The sequence below is a fragment of the Hirundo rustica genome, chromosome Z, assembly GCF_015227805.2.
Source record: "Hirundo rustica isolate bHirRus1 chromosome Z, bHirRus1.pri.v3, whole genome shotgun sequence".
Classification (NCBI taxonomy): domain Eukaryota; kingdom Metazoa; phylum Chordata; class Aves; order Passeriformes; family Hirundinidae; genus Hirundo; species Hirundo rustica.
Window position 1 is genome coordinate 359,704 of NC_053488.1, and position 16,055 is coordinate 375,758.

Consider the following 16,055-nt stretch of genomic DNA (forward strand, 5'->3'; position numbering starts at 1 on the left):
CTCTGGTCATGAGATCAGGAATTAACATTTTCTGGGCTGGGGGCAGTATATAACCTTTATTAAACTTGTTTACTTTCTGAGAATTGGGATCAGAGTTGCAAAGATACTCCCACTAAAAAAAGACAGCGTAAAAGTATCTGTCTTCAACAAATAGGTTCTTTCCTTCTTTCTTCCTAATAAATAAAGAGCAAAGGAAACCACACAAGCTGTAATCTGGGGAGAAAGAGGACTTGGCAGTTGAATGACTGGATCTTTTCTCAGGAGGAAGTAAACTGGTGAACCAGTAGCACCGTGCCTCTACAGTGGGCTGACCAGGAGCATATTTATTTGTATATAATGATCATAATGACCACTTGCACTATTCAAACTGCCATGTGCCTTTGGAATGTAAAGGTTGCCACAGGAGCAGGGAGGTGGGTTAGAGAAAAAACTTGTGACAGTGACAGCTGGGAAATGACAGGTTTGGGATACTCATTTCAGACATATTGCTTTGGATTTTCAAGTTTGTGCTTGCAGTACTGGCCTTACCCTGATAGTTTCAGCACTTTTTATTGTTGAACTGATTTGTGTGTGTTCTCCTTGTGGTGCTACCTCCAAAGTCAGGCTGTCCTTGGGCTTGGAACCTCCTGGCCAGGGCAGCACCTGGGGTTAGGAGCCATGGCTTTCCTTGCAGGAGGTCTGTGACAAGGTGACTACTTTGGGGGGTTTGGAGTAGCAGGTTTCCATCAGGTTGTGTTTATAGAATGAGGAGACACTGAACTGATTATTTTGGCTTTGCTCTCACGTACTTATGGCTTTTCTTGGGAGGACTTTGTTCCTTCTTCTTGTTCCCAGATTACCAAAGCGCACTCTGTTGCTGCAGGTGTCCTTGCATTTCTGTTCCCCAATCTCAACAGAGTGAATGCGATTCACCTTCGTTTTGTGTGCAGAGAGACAGTGTTCTCAGTAATAAGTTTTAGCTGAAAAATAATATAAAATAATACCAACACCTGTGCTTCTGCAAGGCAGGACCATTGCTGTGTGGAAGCTATTCACATTTTTGTTGTATCTTATAATCCACATAAAACAATGTGGGATTGTGCTGGCTGCTGGCAGTTTGATCCATTTGAGCTGCCACTGCTCTTGGTTTGGTGATTTTTTGGTCTTTCAAAGCAAGCTGCTTGCAAGCAGAGTTCAGATGTCTAGGCAGAGGACTGACCCGCCGCATACAGGTTTTCAGAGCTGTTGACAAGATTCAGGCTTTTCAGTTCTCCTAGGGAACAGCTGAGATGGAGCTGCACTTCTGGTTAACCAGAGTTTCTTCTCTGGTGTGTGCTGGGAAGTGAGTCTCCTCAGGGCACTGAGTATCTTTGTTGTAGCAGAGCTGAGTTAGGGCGGTTGGTTCACATTTTGGTGTATCCTGTCTGCCTGTCCTTCTCCTGAGCTCTTCTGGCTCTCAGAGGGTGTAACCGTACTCTGTGCTGGCACTGCTGACTCCCCTGCTGGAGGCCAGCCAGGAGCAGGCAGTTCTGAGACAAATCAGTACAAACGGACATGCAACACCCAGCTCCGCTCTTCCCTCACCTGCACTGCCTGGTAAATCTGGAAAAGGAGCTCTGTTGTCTTGTTGTCCTGCTCGTTTGACTGTGTGAGAGATCTTTGCCATATGTACCATTGCTTTGTTTGTAATTTGTTGTTACTCAGAGGGGAACGCAGGTTATATTGCTGTTATATTGCTGCAACATATATATGCTGCCTTTTTAAAGGCAAAGGTTTATTGTTTAATTGTGTTAGGAGCACGGTTAAAACTGAAAGCATAACCGTGTTATCTTTATTTGTGTTCTGCCACGACAGCCCAGAGCTGTAACGCACCAAAGCATTATGCCTGAAAGAATTTTTCTCATTTGCATGTGGTGTTGACTTAAACTTTTAACACAAAATGGAAGTGTTTTTGTTGTACTTTCATTTTTCTGCAAGTGCTTTCTCCAAGCATGCCTCGTGAATCTGATGTGGTTTAGATTTATGGCAGTGTTGAGTGTATTCACTGCCTCAGTCAGCTGCGAGAGCTCTCCCGCTGGGGCCACTCCTCCCTGATGGAAAAGGAGCAGCTGGGAAGGTGCTGTTTCAGGCCCTTGCTGGCATTAAAAAAAAAAAAGGAAAAAACAAACTCCTCACACGCTTACATTGGAGAGAGGGAACCAGGCCACGTGACTCCCACCATCCTACCCTATGTCACCATGTGTGTAGGAGCACTGACTGCTCCTGCCCAATCATGCCTGGAATGCTGCTTGCCACTTGGGCTATTTCTGCTATCTGTCGCTCCCAGGGCTGCAGTGCTAACTGTTTGGCAGATGGGACACTTTTTCTCGGAGTTTATGTCTTTGGTTTTTAACTTCTGGCAGTGCCTGAATTGTCGCTGTTCTCCCTATCCTTTTCTCCTCTCTGTAAAACCATGGCCCATCGGCTGCGGTTTCATTTTGGCTCTGGGAGAAGCAACACGGCCCCCGAATCGGAGATCCTTGCCCGGGAGAGAGAAGATGACTTTTTCATGGCATTCCACACCTTGCCGAGAAGGAGCAGCCCTCACGCCTTCTCGCGGCACGGAGCAGATTGCGGCGGCGATGGGGATTTGCACGAAGTGGGCTCCTTGAAAAGGAGTACATCCATGTTTATCCCGCAGCTGCTGAACGGCATCGATGTGCGCCCCACCAGGAGCTCCTCCGTGCAGATCTCGCTCCAGCGCAAAGCTGCCGACGAGTGCGCGGCCCTGGAGTCTGCAGAGGAGAAGCTCCCCTGTCAATTCTTGGACTCCAGGGAGCGGTACGCGTCCCCTGATGAGAACCGCTCTTCTGCGAACGCCTCACGGGTGACTCCGGAACCTTCTTCACCCAGGCTGACGGAAGAGTCAGGGCAGCAGGCAGATGGAACTATTTGCCGTAACCGGAGAATATTTTGTAGTATTCCTGCCAATAACCAGAGCGAGGAGGCTCTGCTGACTGTCCAACGAGAAGAAGAGAGTGAAGCGGCTTCGGGTTTAAACATAAGTGGTGTGAGGATTCAGCATCGGGCCTCGAGTGCAGATGTGCCTCAAGTTGCTCTACTTCCCTTTGGTCCTGAGGCTCCAAATAACACTCCCACCCCTGAACCCCGGCGCTGGTCCTTGCAGCATGTGCCAGATCTGTCAGCAAATTCAGTGAAAAAGTTCTTTGTTCTCCAGTTACAGCAGCCACAGACGAGCGGTACAGGCAGGGGAGGTGGAGGTAACTTTGGCTTTACTGGAACAAAAGGTGACAGGTTGGTCAGGTACCCTCGGATACGGCTGGAAAGGAGTACTTCTTACCCTGTCCAGCCACCGGCAGAAGGAATTAGCCCCACAGGCGATGGGCTGAATTCGGAACTGCCTGGAGACAGCAGGAACACGGCAGAAATACCTAGAAGCAATTCAGTAGAGCGGATGCCTCAAGGGCAGGGATGCTTGTTTAAAATCAGACCAGATCAAAACATGAGGCAGCAGCACTTCAGGATTCTTGTCACGCGTGGGCCTGAAGAACAAAGTCAGGCTGTTGGTAAGGAGGGTCGTGGCACCCCTGCCCCTACGGCAGCCGGCACCGCAGTAAGTACAACGACAAGTGTGCTGTGCTGCTAACGTACGTGTGCTGGTAAAGCAGACTGCCTGACAAAGGCTGCCACGCTGGTGCCAACTGCAGCCCTGCCATTGGTGGTGCTGGAATGTTCTGTGTGTCTGTGGAGCACGCTGCGAATCAGCTTTATTTCTGATCTAATGTAACTTTGCTCTCAGTTATGATTACATCCCATGTAATGTTTTCAGATCGTACTGTCACGTTTCTTAATTCACTGTTACGTCAACTGGAAAGATTTTTTTTTTAAATCAGAGCATTCAAATAGCAAATTAAATGTTCCTGTTAGTTTAGTTGGCTGAGACCTTGCTGCATGAAGAACTCTTCATGCACTCTGGTTTTAAAAACAAGTACTTTGGCACTTTCTAAATGTAATGGACACATGTTTACCTCTACACACTTTAAAACTGTGTATTGGAATGAAATAGTTGTTAAGACTATGGGAATCTTAGGGTAGTTTCAATCAAAATCCTGACTTAGTTTTAAGGTACCAAGAAGTCTGGGGAAAAAAGAATCATAGTAATTTTTCTTTCCTCCTTCTGGGAGTGAAAAGCACGTTGTGCTTTTTGTATGCCACAGGTCCTGATCCAAGTCCAAGTGCAAGTGGCTCTGCATAGCTCAGTAAAGAGTCTTGTTGTTTGCATTTGCCTTGATTTGGCGTTAGGATGGCAAAAGTCATCTCCTGGGTTTGCTTTGTTACAGAGGGTGAGGACTGACGGTTGATGTTTTTCAGCCACTTTTTCAAAGCCCAAAGTAGGAACGAAACAGAGGGGTTTAGATTAGTCATTTGCTTAAATTGCTTTGCTGTGCAATCCAACACGGCCCACTCGAGTTCCCAGCTCAGGGATGCTGTATTTAGCATAGCGAGCTCTGGCTCCAGCTGTGGCATGGTCGCTGAGGAGATTTCAGGCTCCATGGCTCCTGCGCTCTCAGGCACTGAAATGCAGCACAGGGACAGCTGCTCCCTGCAGCAAGGCCGGGGGTGACTCTGCAGCTTTCCCATGGAAAAGCTTATGGACTCTGTGTTTTTCCAACCTTCTTTGGAGCTCTTCAAAGAGTAAAATAAAAAGAAATCCCTTGCTGGTACTGATTTGGTTCCAGGACACATCTCTTTCCTCTTTATTATCCCTTGCTCCTTTCCCAGATCAGCTGTTCATGGAGACCCACCACAGCCAGTTCTGTACGTGGCTGTGGGGTGTCTGACCTAGCACAGAGGTTTGCAGAGATGTGCCCTGGGGTCTGTGCAGCGGTTCTCATTTTCCAAAAGGATCTACCCTTCAAAGTCCCTGTTTTTATTCCCCCTGTAGTAACAATTCCCATCCCAAAGACACGCTTCAGTGTTCCCAGAGGAGGATGAGGAAATCTGCTCCTCTGTGCTCTTGGTTTGAGTGACCGTGAGGAATGGATTGAGGCAGCTGTGCAGCGTGGCAGGCACAGAGGCGCTCAGCCCACATGGCACTGCACCCTGCAGGGCAGAAACTCTCAAAGGAAAAGAACTAATTCAAACTTCAACCTTTTTTGTGGTGCTTCTCATCGTTGGAGTAAATCCGGAAATACTGTGGGTAGAGATGGCAGACTGGGCAGGATGCCATGGGGAGTGTGGGGAATTGGAAGCGTTTTGGTACAAGTTGTGTTGCATTTTTTGACCACATAACATTCCTTGTTAAGGTGCCATTTTTAATCTGTTCCACTGAAGTTTGTTTGTTTGTTTGAAAGGGAATGCCTGAAATAGCCGATCTCTTAAGCTGAGGGGAGAGATTGCCTTGGTTTAATGTTGATAGTGTGAAAAGAAAATAATTGTGGTGTGTCCCAGTGCAAGAAGTTTATGTGTATGTGATTGATATAGGGCCTGGGCCGGGGCTGGGAGCAGCAGCTGCTGCAGCCTGATTTATCTCCGAGCAAACATCCGAGCGGGCGTCTGCAGTCCTGCTGCTCCGAGCGGTTGTGACCTTTCAAATATCTGCTCTTTTAGACAAGTGCTTTGGGGCAGGCAGGATGTCTTTCATTACCAGACAGAGTAAAATATTAAGTAAAGGCTGAGCTCATGTCGAACTGTGAAAAATTTTACTTGGAAGCCTTGGAGCAAATTCTTTTGCCTGCTCTGATATTTTATATGCCGTGCAATAGAATGTCTGGGCACTGTGCATATCCCACATACTGCTGTTGTTTATCATTGGGGCCTGTGAGTGCAGGGTTGGATTTGCGGGAAACACTTCAAAAATGTACTGGACAACTGTTGGAGAGAGCTGACAAAGGCATCTTTGTGAGCAAAATACAACGTGCCCTAACAAAGTGTTGCAGCAGTAGGACTGAATTATATTTAGTAAACAAACAGAAGCGGCACCTCTGGGTTCTGCAAGCCTGCATTTCCCACCACTCAGCTCTTCCTCTCCTTTCTTAGAAATCATTTTAGAATAAATATTGTTGCAAAAGTACAGAGAATCTGTTTATGCCCCGAAGATACCAGCTGGGATTGGGGTGCATAGACTAAAAAGAGTTAAGCTCAGATAAGGGGAAGGGAATCTTCCTCTAGTGGAAGATATCACTGCCCATGGCAGAGGGTTTGGAACAAGATGATCCCTTGCAGCCCAGCCCATCCTGGGATCCTCTGCTGAAGGCAGCTCAGCAGTCACAAAGGCTAGAGTGCTGCTTTACAGGGTGCCTGGCAAACCGGCATGGGGGCACCAAAGCAAACCAGGGACTGAGTACCCGACCTCTGGCTAAAACACTGCTCTGGCAACACTTCCTTTCCATCCAAGGGGAAGCAGAGTTGGGTGAACGTGTGCAGTGCACGTGATGGCTTTCATACAGACTCCGCAGAAGTGGTTAAAAAATTCACCTGAGGAACGTGGAACTCAGTGGAATTGAGGTACCGCAAGTGCTGCTGCCAGGCTCTGCCACTCCCAGGGGCTGTGACGTCCCCAGACACGCCTTGCTTGACTTGAGATGTGTGAGTGGTGCTCAGGGGTCATTTCTGTCACCCACAGCAGAGCCAACTGCTGTGAGCAGAACTGTGCAGGGGAAAGGCTGTATTTGTTGGAGTCCTTCTCTAAAACTGGTAATTAGCCGCTGACAATGACTGCAATGGAGAAGAGGAAAAACATTGACTCTTTTTCAGTCATGTCATAATGTATTCTAATGCACAGTGGATTTTGAGTTTATTTTTCTAGAGGGGATGGATGCTTCCTTAATCCTTTCATTCCCCTCCCCATTTTTCTTGGTTTCAGTGACACCTCTTCAGCACAAAAAGGTTGCTGGTAACCCTTTTGTTACCTTTGTGACATCTGTGGTTTGGAAAAGATTTCTACCAGGGCAAAACTTTGGAAAGAACTGATAGCAATCCATGCAGAAAATCACTACTACAAGGCAAGTTTAAAACCTGGAACCATCTTCTTTTCTATCTTGTTGTGAGACCTGTGAGTGGAATATTTTGTTCATGTTGGGGTTTGTTTATTTGTGAGTGTGACCCGAGAGAAAGTAGGTCAGTGGGTTTGCTGATGGATTTCAGGATCTGTTGGGGCCGGTTTTCTGGTGTCCAGTATATGATGTTACTCACACAGTATAGCTCATGTTAGGTCATCTGTATAAAAGGTGCATGTTTTCTGCTCTATCCAGGGTTAGAAATGTTTGTCTATAGAACTCGGTGCTTCTGTAGACCTTTCTTGCACAAGGAAAGCCTCCTGCAGGATTTCTGCCTTGGCTGGACTGTGATTGACATCAGCTCTTCAGGAAGTTCTGTTCAGGAATGAGTACATATTTTTTTTCCTGCAGAAAAGGCTCTGTAGTTGTGTATGTAGTCAGGAACTGTCAGGAAAGGGATGCGTTCGTGACAATATTAGCAAATAAAAGGGAAAACATGCCCAATAACTCACCCTATGCATTGGTGTTTACTGTTAGCCTCATTTGGATCCAAGGCTTCCGATGTGCTTTGCTCCAAGATATTCATAGTCTGTGATATGGAAGCCTTGGGGTAGCATTCTCTGTCCTTATCCATGTGTTTCCAACTTCTTGTCTGTCTCGGGTCCTGTGGGTTGGAAAAGAAAGATTCCTTAACGAGCAGTTCCAGCCCATGGCTCATCCAGCTGCAGTGATGAGGCAGCACATGGCTGTGCTGGCCCTGTGCTCAGCCATCATTGCTCGAGGGCTGCCTCTGGGGACAATTGAAAGGGCAGGGCAGGAACAACATGGTTCAAGTTTTACACCAGTGTCATTTGCAAGATAGGAGATATGTTTTGGTTGGTATGAAAGTCAGTTCCAGGTTCATATTCTGGTTTTCTACTTTAGTCCATGAAGTGAACGTTGTGATTAAAAATAACTAAGTGTTGATGTTTCAGAATAAGACCTGACTCTTTCCCGAGTTGTTACAGGGCACCAAATGCTTTGTGTGTTGCTGATCAGCACAAGGAAAACTGATGAGAATCTTCATAGATCCAATAAAGCAAAAAGGGATTTCTGCCCCTTCAAATCACTGTGACCAGACATGACTGTTATTTGGTGATTAATGCAGTTCAGGGAGGGGTCTTGGTTTTCTCCTCTAGCGTTGCCCTTCTTGCCTTTGCCACTCCTGTGCTCAGTCACCAAGAGTGTTCAATTCAGCTCTTCATTTAAATCATTTATCTCCTGATGTCCACAGACACTGGCCCATGCTGGTACATTTTTAGAAGATGAGTTTGTATGGGTTCCCATATAGTTCCTGAACCCCAAATTGAAATGTCTGCCAAGTCCAAGGAACAAATAGACCAAAATGGGACAAATCCCATTCCTAAGGAACTTGTATGTAAGTGCTTGTGTGCCTGGCCTGCTTCCATGTGGATGACAGTGGAAGCAGCAGTTACTGCATTAGGATCTGACATGTGGAATGACAGCAAGCTGGGCATTGGAGACTTGCACAGAATCAGGATGATTTGGGTGGAAAGGGACTTTAATGCTTATCCTCCCAGGGGCAGAGACACCCTCCAGTATCCAGGTAGCTCCAACCCCTGCCCAACCTGGCCTTAGACACTTCCAGGGGTGAGGCAAGCTACAGCTTCTCTGGCCAACCTGTGTCCATCTCACTGCCCTCTGAGTAGAGAATTTCTTCCTAATATCTGACCTAGATCTCTCCCCTTTTAGTTTAAAACTGTCCCCCCTTGACCTATCACTGTGTGCCTCTGCAAAAAGTTGCTTTTCCAGCTTTTTGTAGGCCCTCTTTGGGCACTGAAAGGGGCTCTGAGGTCTCCCTGGAGCCTTCTCCTTTCCAGGTGAAGACCCCCAGCCCTCCCAGCCTGGCTGCACGTTCCAGAGGCTGCTTTCTCCTCAGAGCTGCACAGGTCTGATGCAGCTCAGGGGCTTTTCTTTCTGCATTGCACATGTCTGAGTTTGCTGTCCTGCTTCAGGGGTTGTTACCTGCAAACTAACAGGCATTTCTAGAATAAATTCATGTGACCTGAGCTGGAGGTTTAAATGGTTCAAATGAATAGTGCAGTGAATTTCCTGGCTCTCCACTTGCTCTGCAAAGGAGTGTAGATGGCCATCTGGAAAGCCTCTGCTCTCTGCAGATAAGGGCTTTGTTGACAGCTGCAGGTAGAGCATGATGAATTCCATTCCTTGGGTCTCTTTAGCTTTTCTGTTAAGGACAGAGCCAGTTCTTCTCTCCTCAACAAGAAATCAGCTGCCCCCCTTATTAATTGTAGTGCCCATCAGCTTGCAGGTGTGTTCTGAAGCACTGGCTGTTGGGGAGGGGGCAGGTGGGCACATGCCAACCTGGGCACAGCAGGAGCTTCTTTGCAAGGCAAGAAGTACCCAGGACCTGAATAAATTCTGCTTTTTTTCTCCCCTCCCCATGGTGGAGGACAAAATAATTCATGGCAAGTAGTGTAAATTAACCTGCAGAATTAAGAAACCCATCTGTAATTTTTAGTCAAGTTTTCTGAGAGTCAAGAGTTGGCAGTGCTGTCTTTTTACCTCATGCCTCCACATTCCCAGAGCTCCTTGGGATTCTGAATTTTGTGTCAGGCATTTTTCTTTTTCTCTTGAAATCTGTATCTGTCGGTATTTGTGAAAGAAACAGGAATAAAACTTCAAGCAGCAAAGATGGAAATAGTAGCACTTTTTAAAATAGCAGTAAGAAACTCTTTGCTCCTGCCTGGAAAATCTGTATGTGAGTTTGGGTACACAGCAGTCTCTAAAGTGGAGAATTTATCATGGAAATGCTGACATGGGTTTAACGCTGCAGGTGCCAGCCAGAGCTGCCTTGGTGCAGATCTAGCCTCAGAAAATTACAGATAAGAAACCAGAGAGTGTTGATTGCTTTTTGTGCTGTTCTGCTGCTTTTCTATTTGAGAGAAGCTGTCAAGTAATGATGAGTCTCAGAATGTGCGTGTTTTGTACACATAAACAGAAGTTCTGCACCTGAACTGAAGTTTTTAGTTCAGCAGCTATTCCAAAGCCAAATCTACCCTGTTTAGTTAGTTTCCAGATTAAATCTCATTGTAAAATATATTACTTCATCTCTTCATCTGAAGTCCCATGCTTTTATCCATCTTTCCATCTATTAGGATGGCATTGAGAGCTTCCAAAAGTCAGCAGCTATGTACAGAAAAATAAATTAATTAAACCAGCATGATGACCAGCTGGGATTTTGTCTGCAAGAGGAATGAAAAAATTAAAAGGTTGTGTGGGAAAAGCTTCCAGAGCTGCAGGCAAAGGAATGAGATGAGTCGTTGAAATAAAATAAAAATTGCCCTCTGCGCTGTGAGTCCAGAGCTGTCAGTGCTTTGGTGGAAAGCTGCAGCTTCCCTTTCAGCCTGGGTTGGAAGGAACAACTTCCAGGCTATGTTTTATGGATTCTAGAAAATAACATTTACAACTTTGTTGTAAGGTAGGACTTTTATCTTCAATGAGAGAGAGATTCAGCTCTGAATGTCCGTGGCCTGACGCGATTGTCAGCTTTGTCTCCAGTGCTGTCATTCATGCCTGTGGAAACGGGAGAGGAAGACCCAAAGCCCTGTGAGCTGTAAGCTGAGCTCTGTCTGACCATGCCTGTGTGGGAGAGCTGTGCAGGAGCGCTGCCAAGGGAAGGGGATGTGCATCTGGAAGGACAGGCTGTGCTCCCAAAAGGTTGCTTCTATTTGCGTGGCAGCCATCGGGAAGGAAAAGCTGCAGATCCATCTGCGTTTTCTGCTGTTCCTGGGGCTGCTGCCCCTTTGCAAGGGCAGGCTTTGCTGCTCCTGTGGCACTGACACGGTCGTTGCTGACTATCTGCTGGCACTATGGAATTGCATTGGGAAGCGTGCTGGGGGATTTCTCCTCATTCCAGGATGAACAGTGCTGTGGGGTTATTGGTCAAAGAAGTCTTATTTTACAATTAATCTTCTGATCATGGGTTTTAGAAAACTAATCTTGATGCCGACTCTGTGATTGCTTGTCTCTTACTGTGTCTGTTGAATGGCCAGTATCTCTCCTTGTTTCTACCCCTTTTGCTCACCAGTCACTCATATGCAGTCATACCCACAGCATTAAAAAAGAACAGGTAAAATGGGAAATATTAGGAATTACACTGCAAGTAGTTGAAAACGTAATTAATTATTAGCTTGGATGTTATCCAGGGCCTAAATATACTTTTGTGAGTCAGCTCAGTGCATAAAAATTGCATAATGAAATAAATTATATTTCCATTTGTGAACGTTTGCCTTGTCTCTGCTGTGAGGCTGGGTACCAGCAATTTCTGAGAGGGTTCAGTTACACACAAAGTATGAAAAAGAGGTTTTCAGTAATCAGTTAATGTGTGGTGATGCTATTTGAGGTCTATTAAATGTTTTGAATTTACTGTGTAAAAACACCTGATCTTAACTGAGCAAGTGAAATGCAGGTTTTTTTTGCTGCTTGCAAATGTGGGGAATGGCACGCTGGCTGAGTAGGGAAAACTTTCCAGGAACCATTGCACTGTGGGAACTGGTCTTAAGAGATTTCTTTTGGTCTGATGTCACCATTTTTTAATATCTTTTTGGCCTTGACGCAGCGCCCCCAATGCAAATGTCTTAAAGGAAAGCAAACCTTACCTGCTTTCTATTTAGTGAGAGAACTAAAATCAATCTACTCTTGCTCTTGCCATCCCCCAGTAAGCCTTGCAGTGTTTTTTCCTTAGGGAACTAACATTGCATTTTGCTGGGGTTTGGTATTTTGTTGTTCCTTAACTAAGGTTCAGTTAAAAGAGGATGGGAGAAGGGTTTCTGTGGGGGCTTTGGTTGCTTGGCTGTCTGAGCTTGTAAATCCTATGAATTCAGTGCAATTAACCAACTTCCCAGCTTCCACCAGGCTGTAGGTAGGAATGTGAAATACTTTCCTTTCCCGTGGAATAGGTGCATCTCCATCCCCCTGTAGGACCTGATCTCTCCGAAGCATCTCCACTGCGTTCCCTGCACTGCTCAGGAAGGCTGGGAGGGGACGGCAGCCGGAGGGGGTGAGACGGTTCCCGTGCCCCCAGGGGCCGAGCTGGCTGTGCTGGGCAGTGTTTGTGGCTCCAGCAGTGAGTTCCAGAGGGTCTGATCGGGCAGGTGACATCACTTGGGCTCCTGGTGCCAGTTGCAGCCCAAACAGATGCGGGAAGGGGAGGGAGGGGAAAGAATTCGGCTCCATTCTCCACGGGGCTGATGTGGGAATTGGCACCGTGTGTCCCCTTCCCAGCACAGGCAGGCTCCTGCAGAAGCTTCCTGGGAGCTCAGAGCTGCCCAGAACTCTTCCTTGCCTTTTGTTCTGCTCCTAAATTTAATGGGCATTGGCAGCTCTGACCAGACATTTGCAGCCGATAGTGCTGGAGTTCTGGCTTTTCTGGTTTTCGCTCTAATCAAATCATTGTGCAGAATTCCAGAACACAAACAAAGTAAATTTTAAAAAATGTGCGTAACAAACTTTTCAAGCTTTTTCCCGTGTTCTTGATTTTTCACCCAGAGAGTTCATATTACCGGTTACCCACAGGATTTTCAACTGACTGCAATTTAAATTACCCACCATAAAAAAAATATGGCAGTAAATTTTAGTGACTGATCCCCATGAACTAGTCAATATAATCTTGGCTCTCCTTTCTGTTACAAACAAATGTGTTGTTTCTGACCTTGAAAGTTGAGCAGGTGTGAAGGTTCTTGGTCTCAGCAAGGAAAAAGTGCCTGAACATGTGTAGGTGTAAATGATGATTAATTTACAGAAGTTAGGAGTAGTTAGTTGATGTCCTCAGCATGAAGTACCTCATTGTTCCCCCTGGTCAGTGCACAGCCCTTTTTCCCCTCAGGATTCTGACTATTAGAATGCAGTCCTGTGTCACAGAAAAGTGGCCTTTAGAACTCTTACAGTGGATCTTGCTTTTTTCCATACCACTAGGAAAAACATTAAAGCAAAAATACGACATCTTTTACTGCCAGGCCTAATGCCTTCTAGAGCGTAAGTGCTGCTGGGATCAGCCAGCTGAAAGAATGTACTTAGTACCTTTGGAAAACTCAAGCTGAATAAATGTCAGCGTGCCTTCCCTGATTGCATTCCAGCAATCTCATTTCCCTGCCTGCAGAGCCTTTCACGTCTTTGATTTCCCTGCCACCGCTTCTCTGTTGTTTAACCTCAGCCCACATACCCAAAGCGCTGCATCATGATCCATAAAAGTGTGCTGATGCTCCTGATGTAACAGAGCTGGACGCTTGGCAGAGGTGCAGCCAGGGGCTGCTGCTCCCGGTCATCCCTGGCAGTTTATAGGGCACTCACACACTGCTGGGGAGAGCAGAGCTTTCCCAGCACAGCTCACTCTTAGGGTGTCATTTTTAAACTAAGGCCTGATCCTGCATTATTATGGAGGTGAACTTCAACTGCGGTTTTCTGGACTGTTGTTAATAGAGATGTGCACCCTCGGCTTCCCCAGAGAGGGAGTTCAGCTCACACACACAGGGAGCTGTAACTCTGTGAGCTGGACACAACCACCACACTGGCACGGCATTCACAGCTTGGATAAATGTGTGTGCCCACAAGGCTTTATGGGGCCTTCCTGATAAACGTTTGGTTCCACGCTGTCCCTGGTCTGGTGAGCTCGGGTTACAGCAGGGATTACTGTGTGTGAAGCTGCTGGGAGTGGCTGATGTCCCCGTGCATGGGGTGGGTAAGGAGCGGGTGGAATGGCAGAAATGAGCATCTCTGCTGAATGGAAAACTGGGGACTTTCACCGTGCCGTGAGTCATTTTCTATTATTTCAGTGCTGCTTTGCAATGAGCAGTGTGCATATCAAGGAGAGTAAATTCAGGAATAGTGCTCAGTAATGAAGGATGTTACATCAGTGTGATGGATGACTAAAATTTCATTGTTTGAAGAGCAGTTCTTTGCTGCAGAGTTCTCGAGTTGAGAAATATTCTACTTTGCATGAAGAATGCCAGTAAAATTGGCCAGAATCATGGAAGAGCTGCAGGGAGAAGAATCATTAGTTAGAAAAATTCCAAAGTGCCCAGTTTTGCTCACTCAGCATGTCTGTGCAGAATATTTTGTACACATTATGCCTCTGGAAGTGATGCACCCCTAATCCCTCTATTTTCTAAGCTATTTATGAAAATAGCAGTTCTGGTTTTGACCAATTTTGAGAGATAATCTGTGGATTTCTTCTGTTTTGTCTTTGTTCAATTCCCACACAAGTCTTTTAATTTTTCTTTTCTCAGCTGCCTTCTTCAGGTTGCAGGAGGAGGTGAAAGTGTTTTAAAAGGTGATGACCATTTTAACCTTCCTGTTAAAACCAGCTATCCTGCTGCTCATCTTCCAGCACACTTGCCAGCGCTGTATGCATTCTGCATCTCAAGTCCTTCAGATCTCAGTTGCTGCAGTTCTCCAGGCTATATTAGAAGCACTGGAATAGCTTTAGGGGGAATGAAAATCCCCCTAGCACTGGAGGGCATTTCTGCTTTTGCAGAACCTGGCTTTTCTGAGGGTTGTATTTCTTGAACTGCTTTCTGCCGAGAAAGCACTTACACAGAAATATTGGTCATGACATGATATATAGTGGAATCCAAAAGTCTAAATATATCCAAAAACCTGAACTGCTGTTGATGACAAAAAGAAACAGAGAAAGTAGGACACTTCTTTGAGCAGAAGGAAAAGGTAGGATAAGTGGATTAGTGCAGAGGAGAGAAGAAATGGTGGTGGGGACAATAAGAGGTCTGTTGTTTGAACAGTTCCTGGTGTCTGCAGCAAGACATTAATGAACAATTTGCTAGTTAATTACACTTTTTGTTGTGCTCAGTGCTGCACAGCAGAGCTGCCCCAGCTTCCCTCGCCTGCTTGCCAGGATCGACAGGAGAAGGCTCCAGGTGCCCCTCCCTCTGGGAATGCTCATGCTGGAATCCCTGCGTTTTGGGGCTGCTCTGGGGCTCTGCAGGAGCAGGGAGTGCTGCACTGTGCTCTGGGCACCTCCCCAGGTGGGAGCAGTGCCAAGGATGAGGCTGAACAAATAAAGAATTTGGAGGGGCCTCTGTGCAAGTTCCAAGTAGTAAAATGCAGCTGTTTGTGCTTTGGAGAGCCACCAGTCCCCCTTCCTTGGAACAATCCTCCTGCTGTAAATCTGCCTTCATTTCACTTGCTGGCTTTAACAAGCTGGCCTCGCATCTACAGTTCCTCAACTTGGAATGCCTTTGTTTTTGAAATGTTGTGCCTTTTGGCTCCTCAGCTATCAAAGGCATGCAGGTGTTTGTGTTACACACCGTGTGCCGCAGCTCTGCACGTACCTGATGTACTTTGCTGCTCCTTCATAAAACACATTTCTTTGCTCTTTTGAAGAGCGACATTTCCCAAACTTGGTATGAGACTTACTTCCTACCGTTATTTTCTGTCTCTGTAACTCAGGTAAGGAAGGTGGCTTGAGGGTTCTGAGCAAAGAGTTTCAGCCAGAGTTCTGTGGAAGGGTGTTCTTGGCGTGGTGCCCTTCTCCTGCCGTGACACGATGTTCGTGGAGCGGGCAGAGAGGGTTGGCTCCTGCTGGGCAGAGCTCTGGGCACGAACTGCCGAGGTGCCACCTGCTCACAGGTGGGCCCCAGGACATGGCCACGTCAGCAGGGTCCTGAGCTCTGTGTTCCTGCCCATGCTGCAGCTCTGGGACTGCTGTGGGACTGCTTTGGGTATCTCAGGCTGCAGTTACAGGGATTGCAGAGGGCAGGGTTTTCTGTTACTCCGCAGAACAGATTATTGTGCAGAGTGTTTACAACTTAGTGGTGCTTACTGACTGTTGCATTGGGAACTTGAGCCCTTCCATTGTGCCTCGCTGTTCTTTCCTGGGGAGTTACAGTGAAACTTCATTAGAAGATTGCTTAACTTTTGTTCTGAGAGGTTTTTTTCCAAAAACTCCTTCATTTCTTACAGAACATGGGACAGAAGCTGTCCCAGTACCTTTACTTTGTTCTACACTTTCTACCTGTTCTTTCAATTCTGTGCATTGATTCTGTT

At 46.5% G+C, this 16,055-nt stretch overlaps 1 protein-coding gene across 10 annotated transcripts in view; it reads left to right on the forward strand.

Moving 5' to 3' along the window:
- NEDD4L (NEDD4 like E3 ubiquitin protein ligase) overlaps positions 1-16,055 on the forward strand; it is an 85,463-nt gene that overhangs the window by 39,753 nt on the left and 29,655 nt on the right. For 2 of the 10 annotated variants that reach the window (XM_040090429.2, XM_040090431.2), the window contains exon 1: positions 1,624-3,592. The exons of 5 other annotated variants lie outside the window; for them this stretch is intronic. In XM_040090429.2, the coding sequence (XP_039946363.1) occupies positions 2,432-3,592 (1,161 nt within the window). In that variant the 5' untranslated portion in view covers positions 1,624-2,431. Of the gene's footprint in view, positions 1-1,614; positions 3,593-16,055 lie in introns of those variants that run through there. 3 more of the 10 variants (XM_040090427.2, XM_040090432.2, XM_040090430.2) reach the window with 3 other exon arrangements.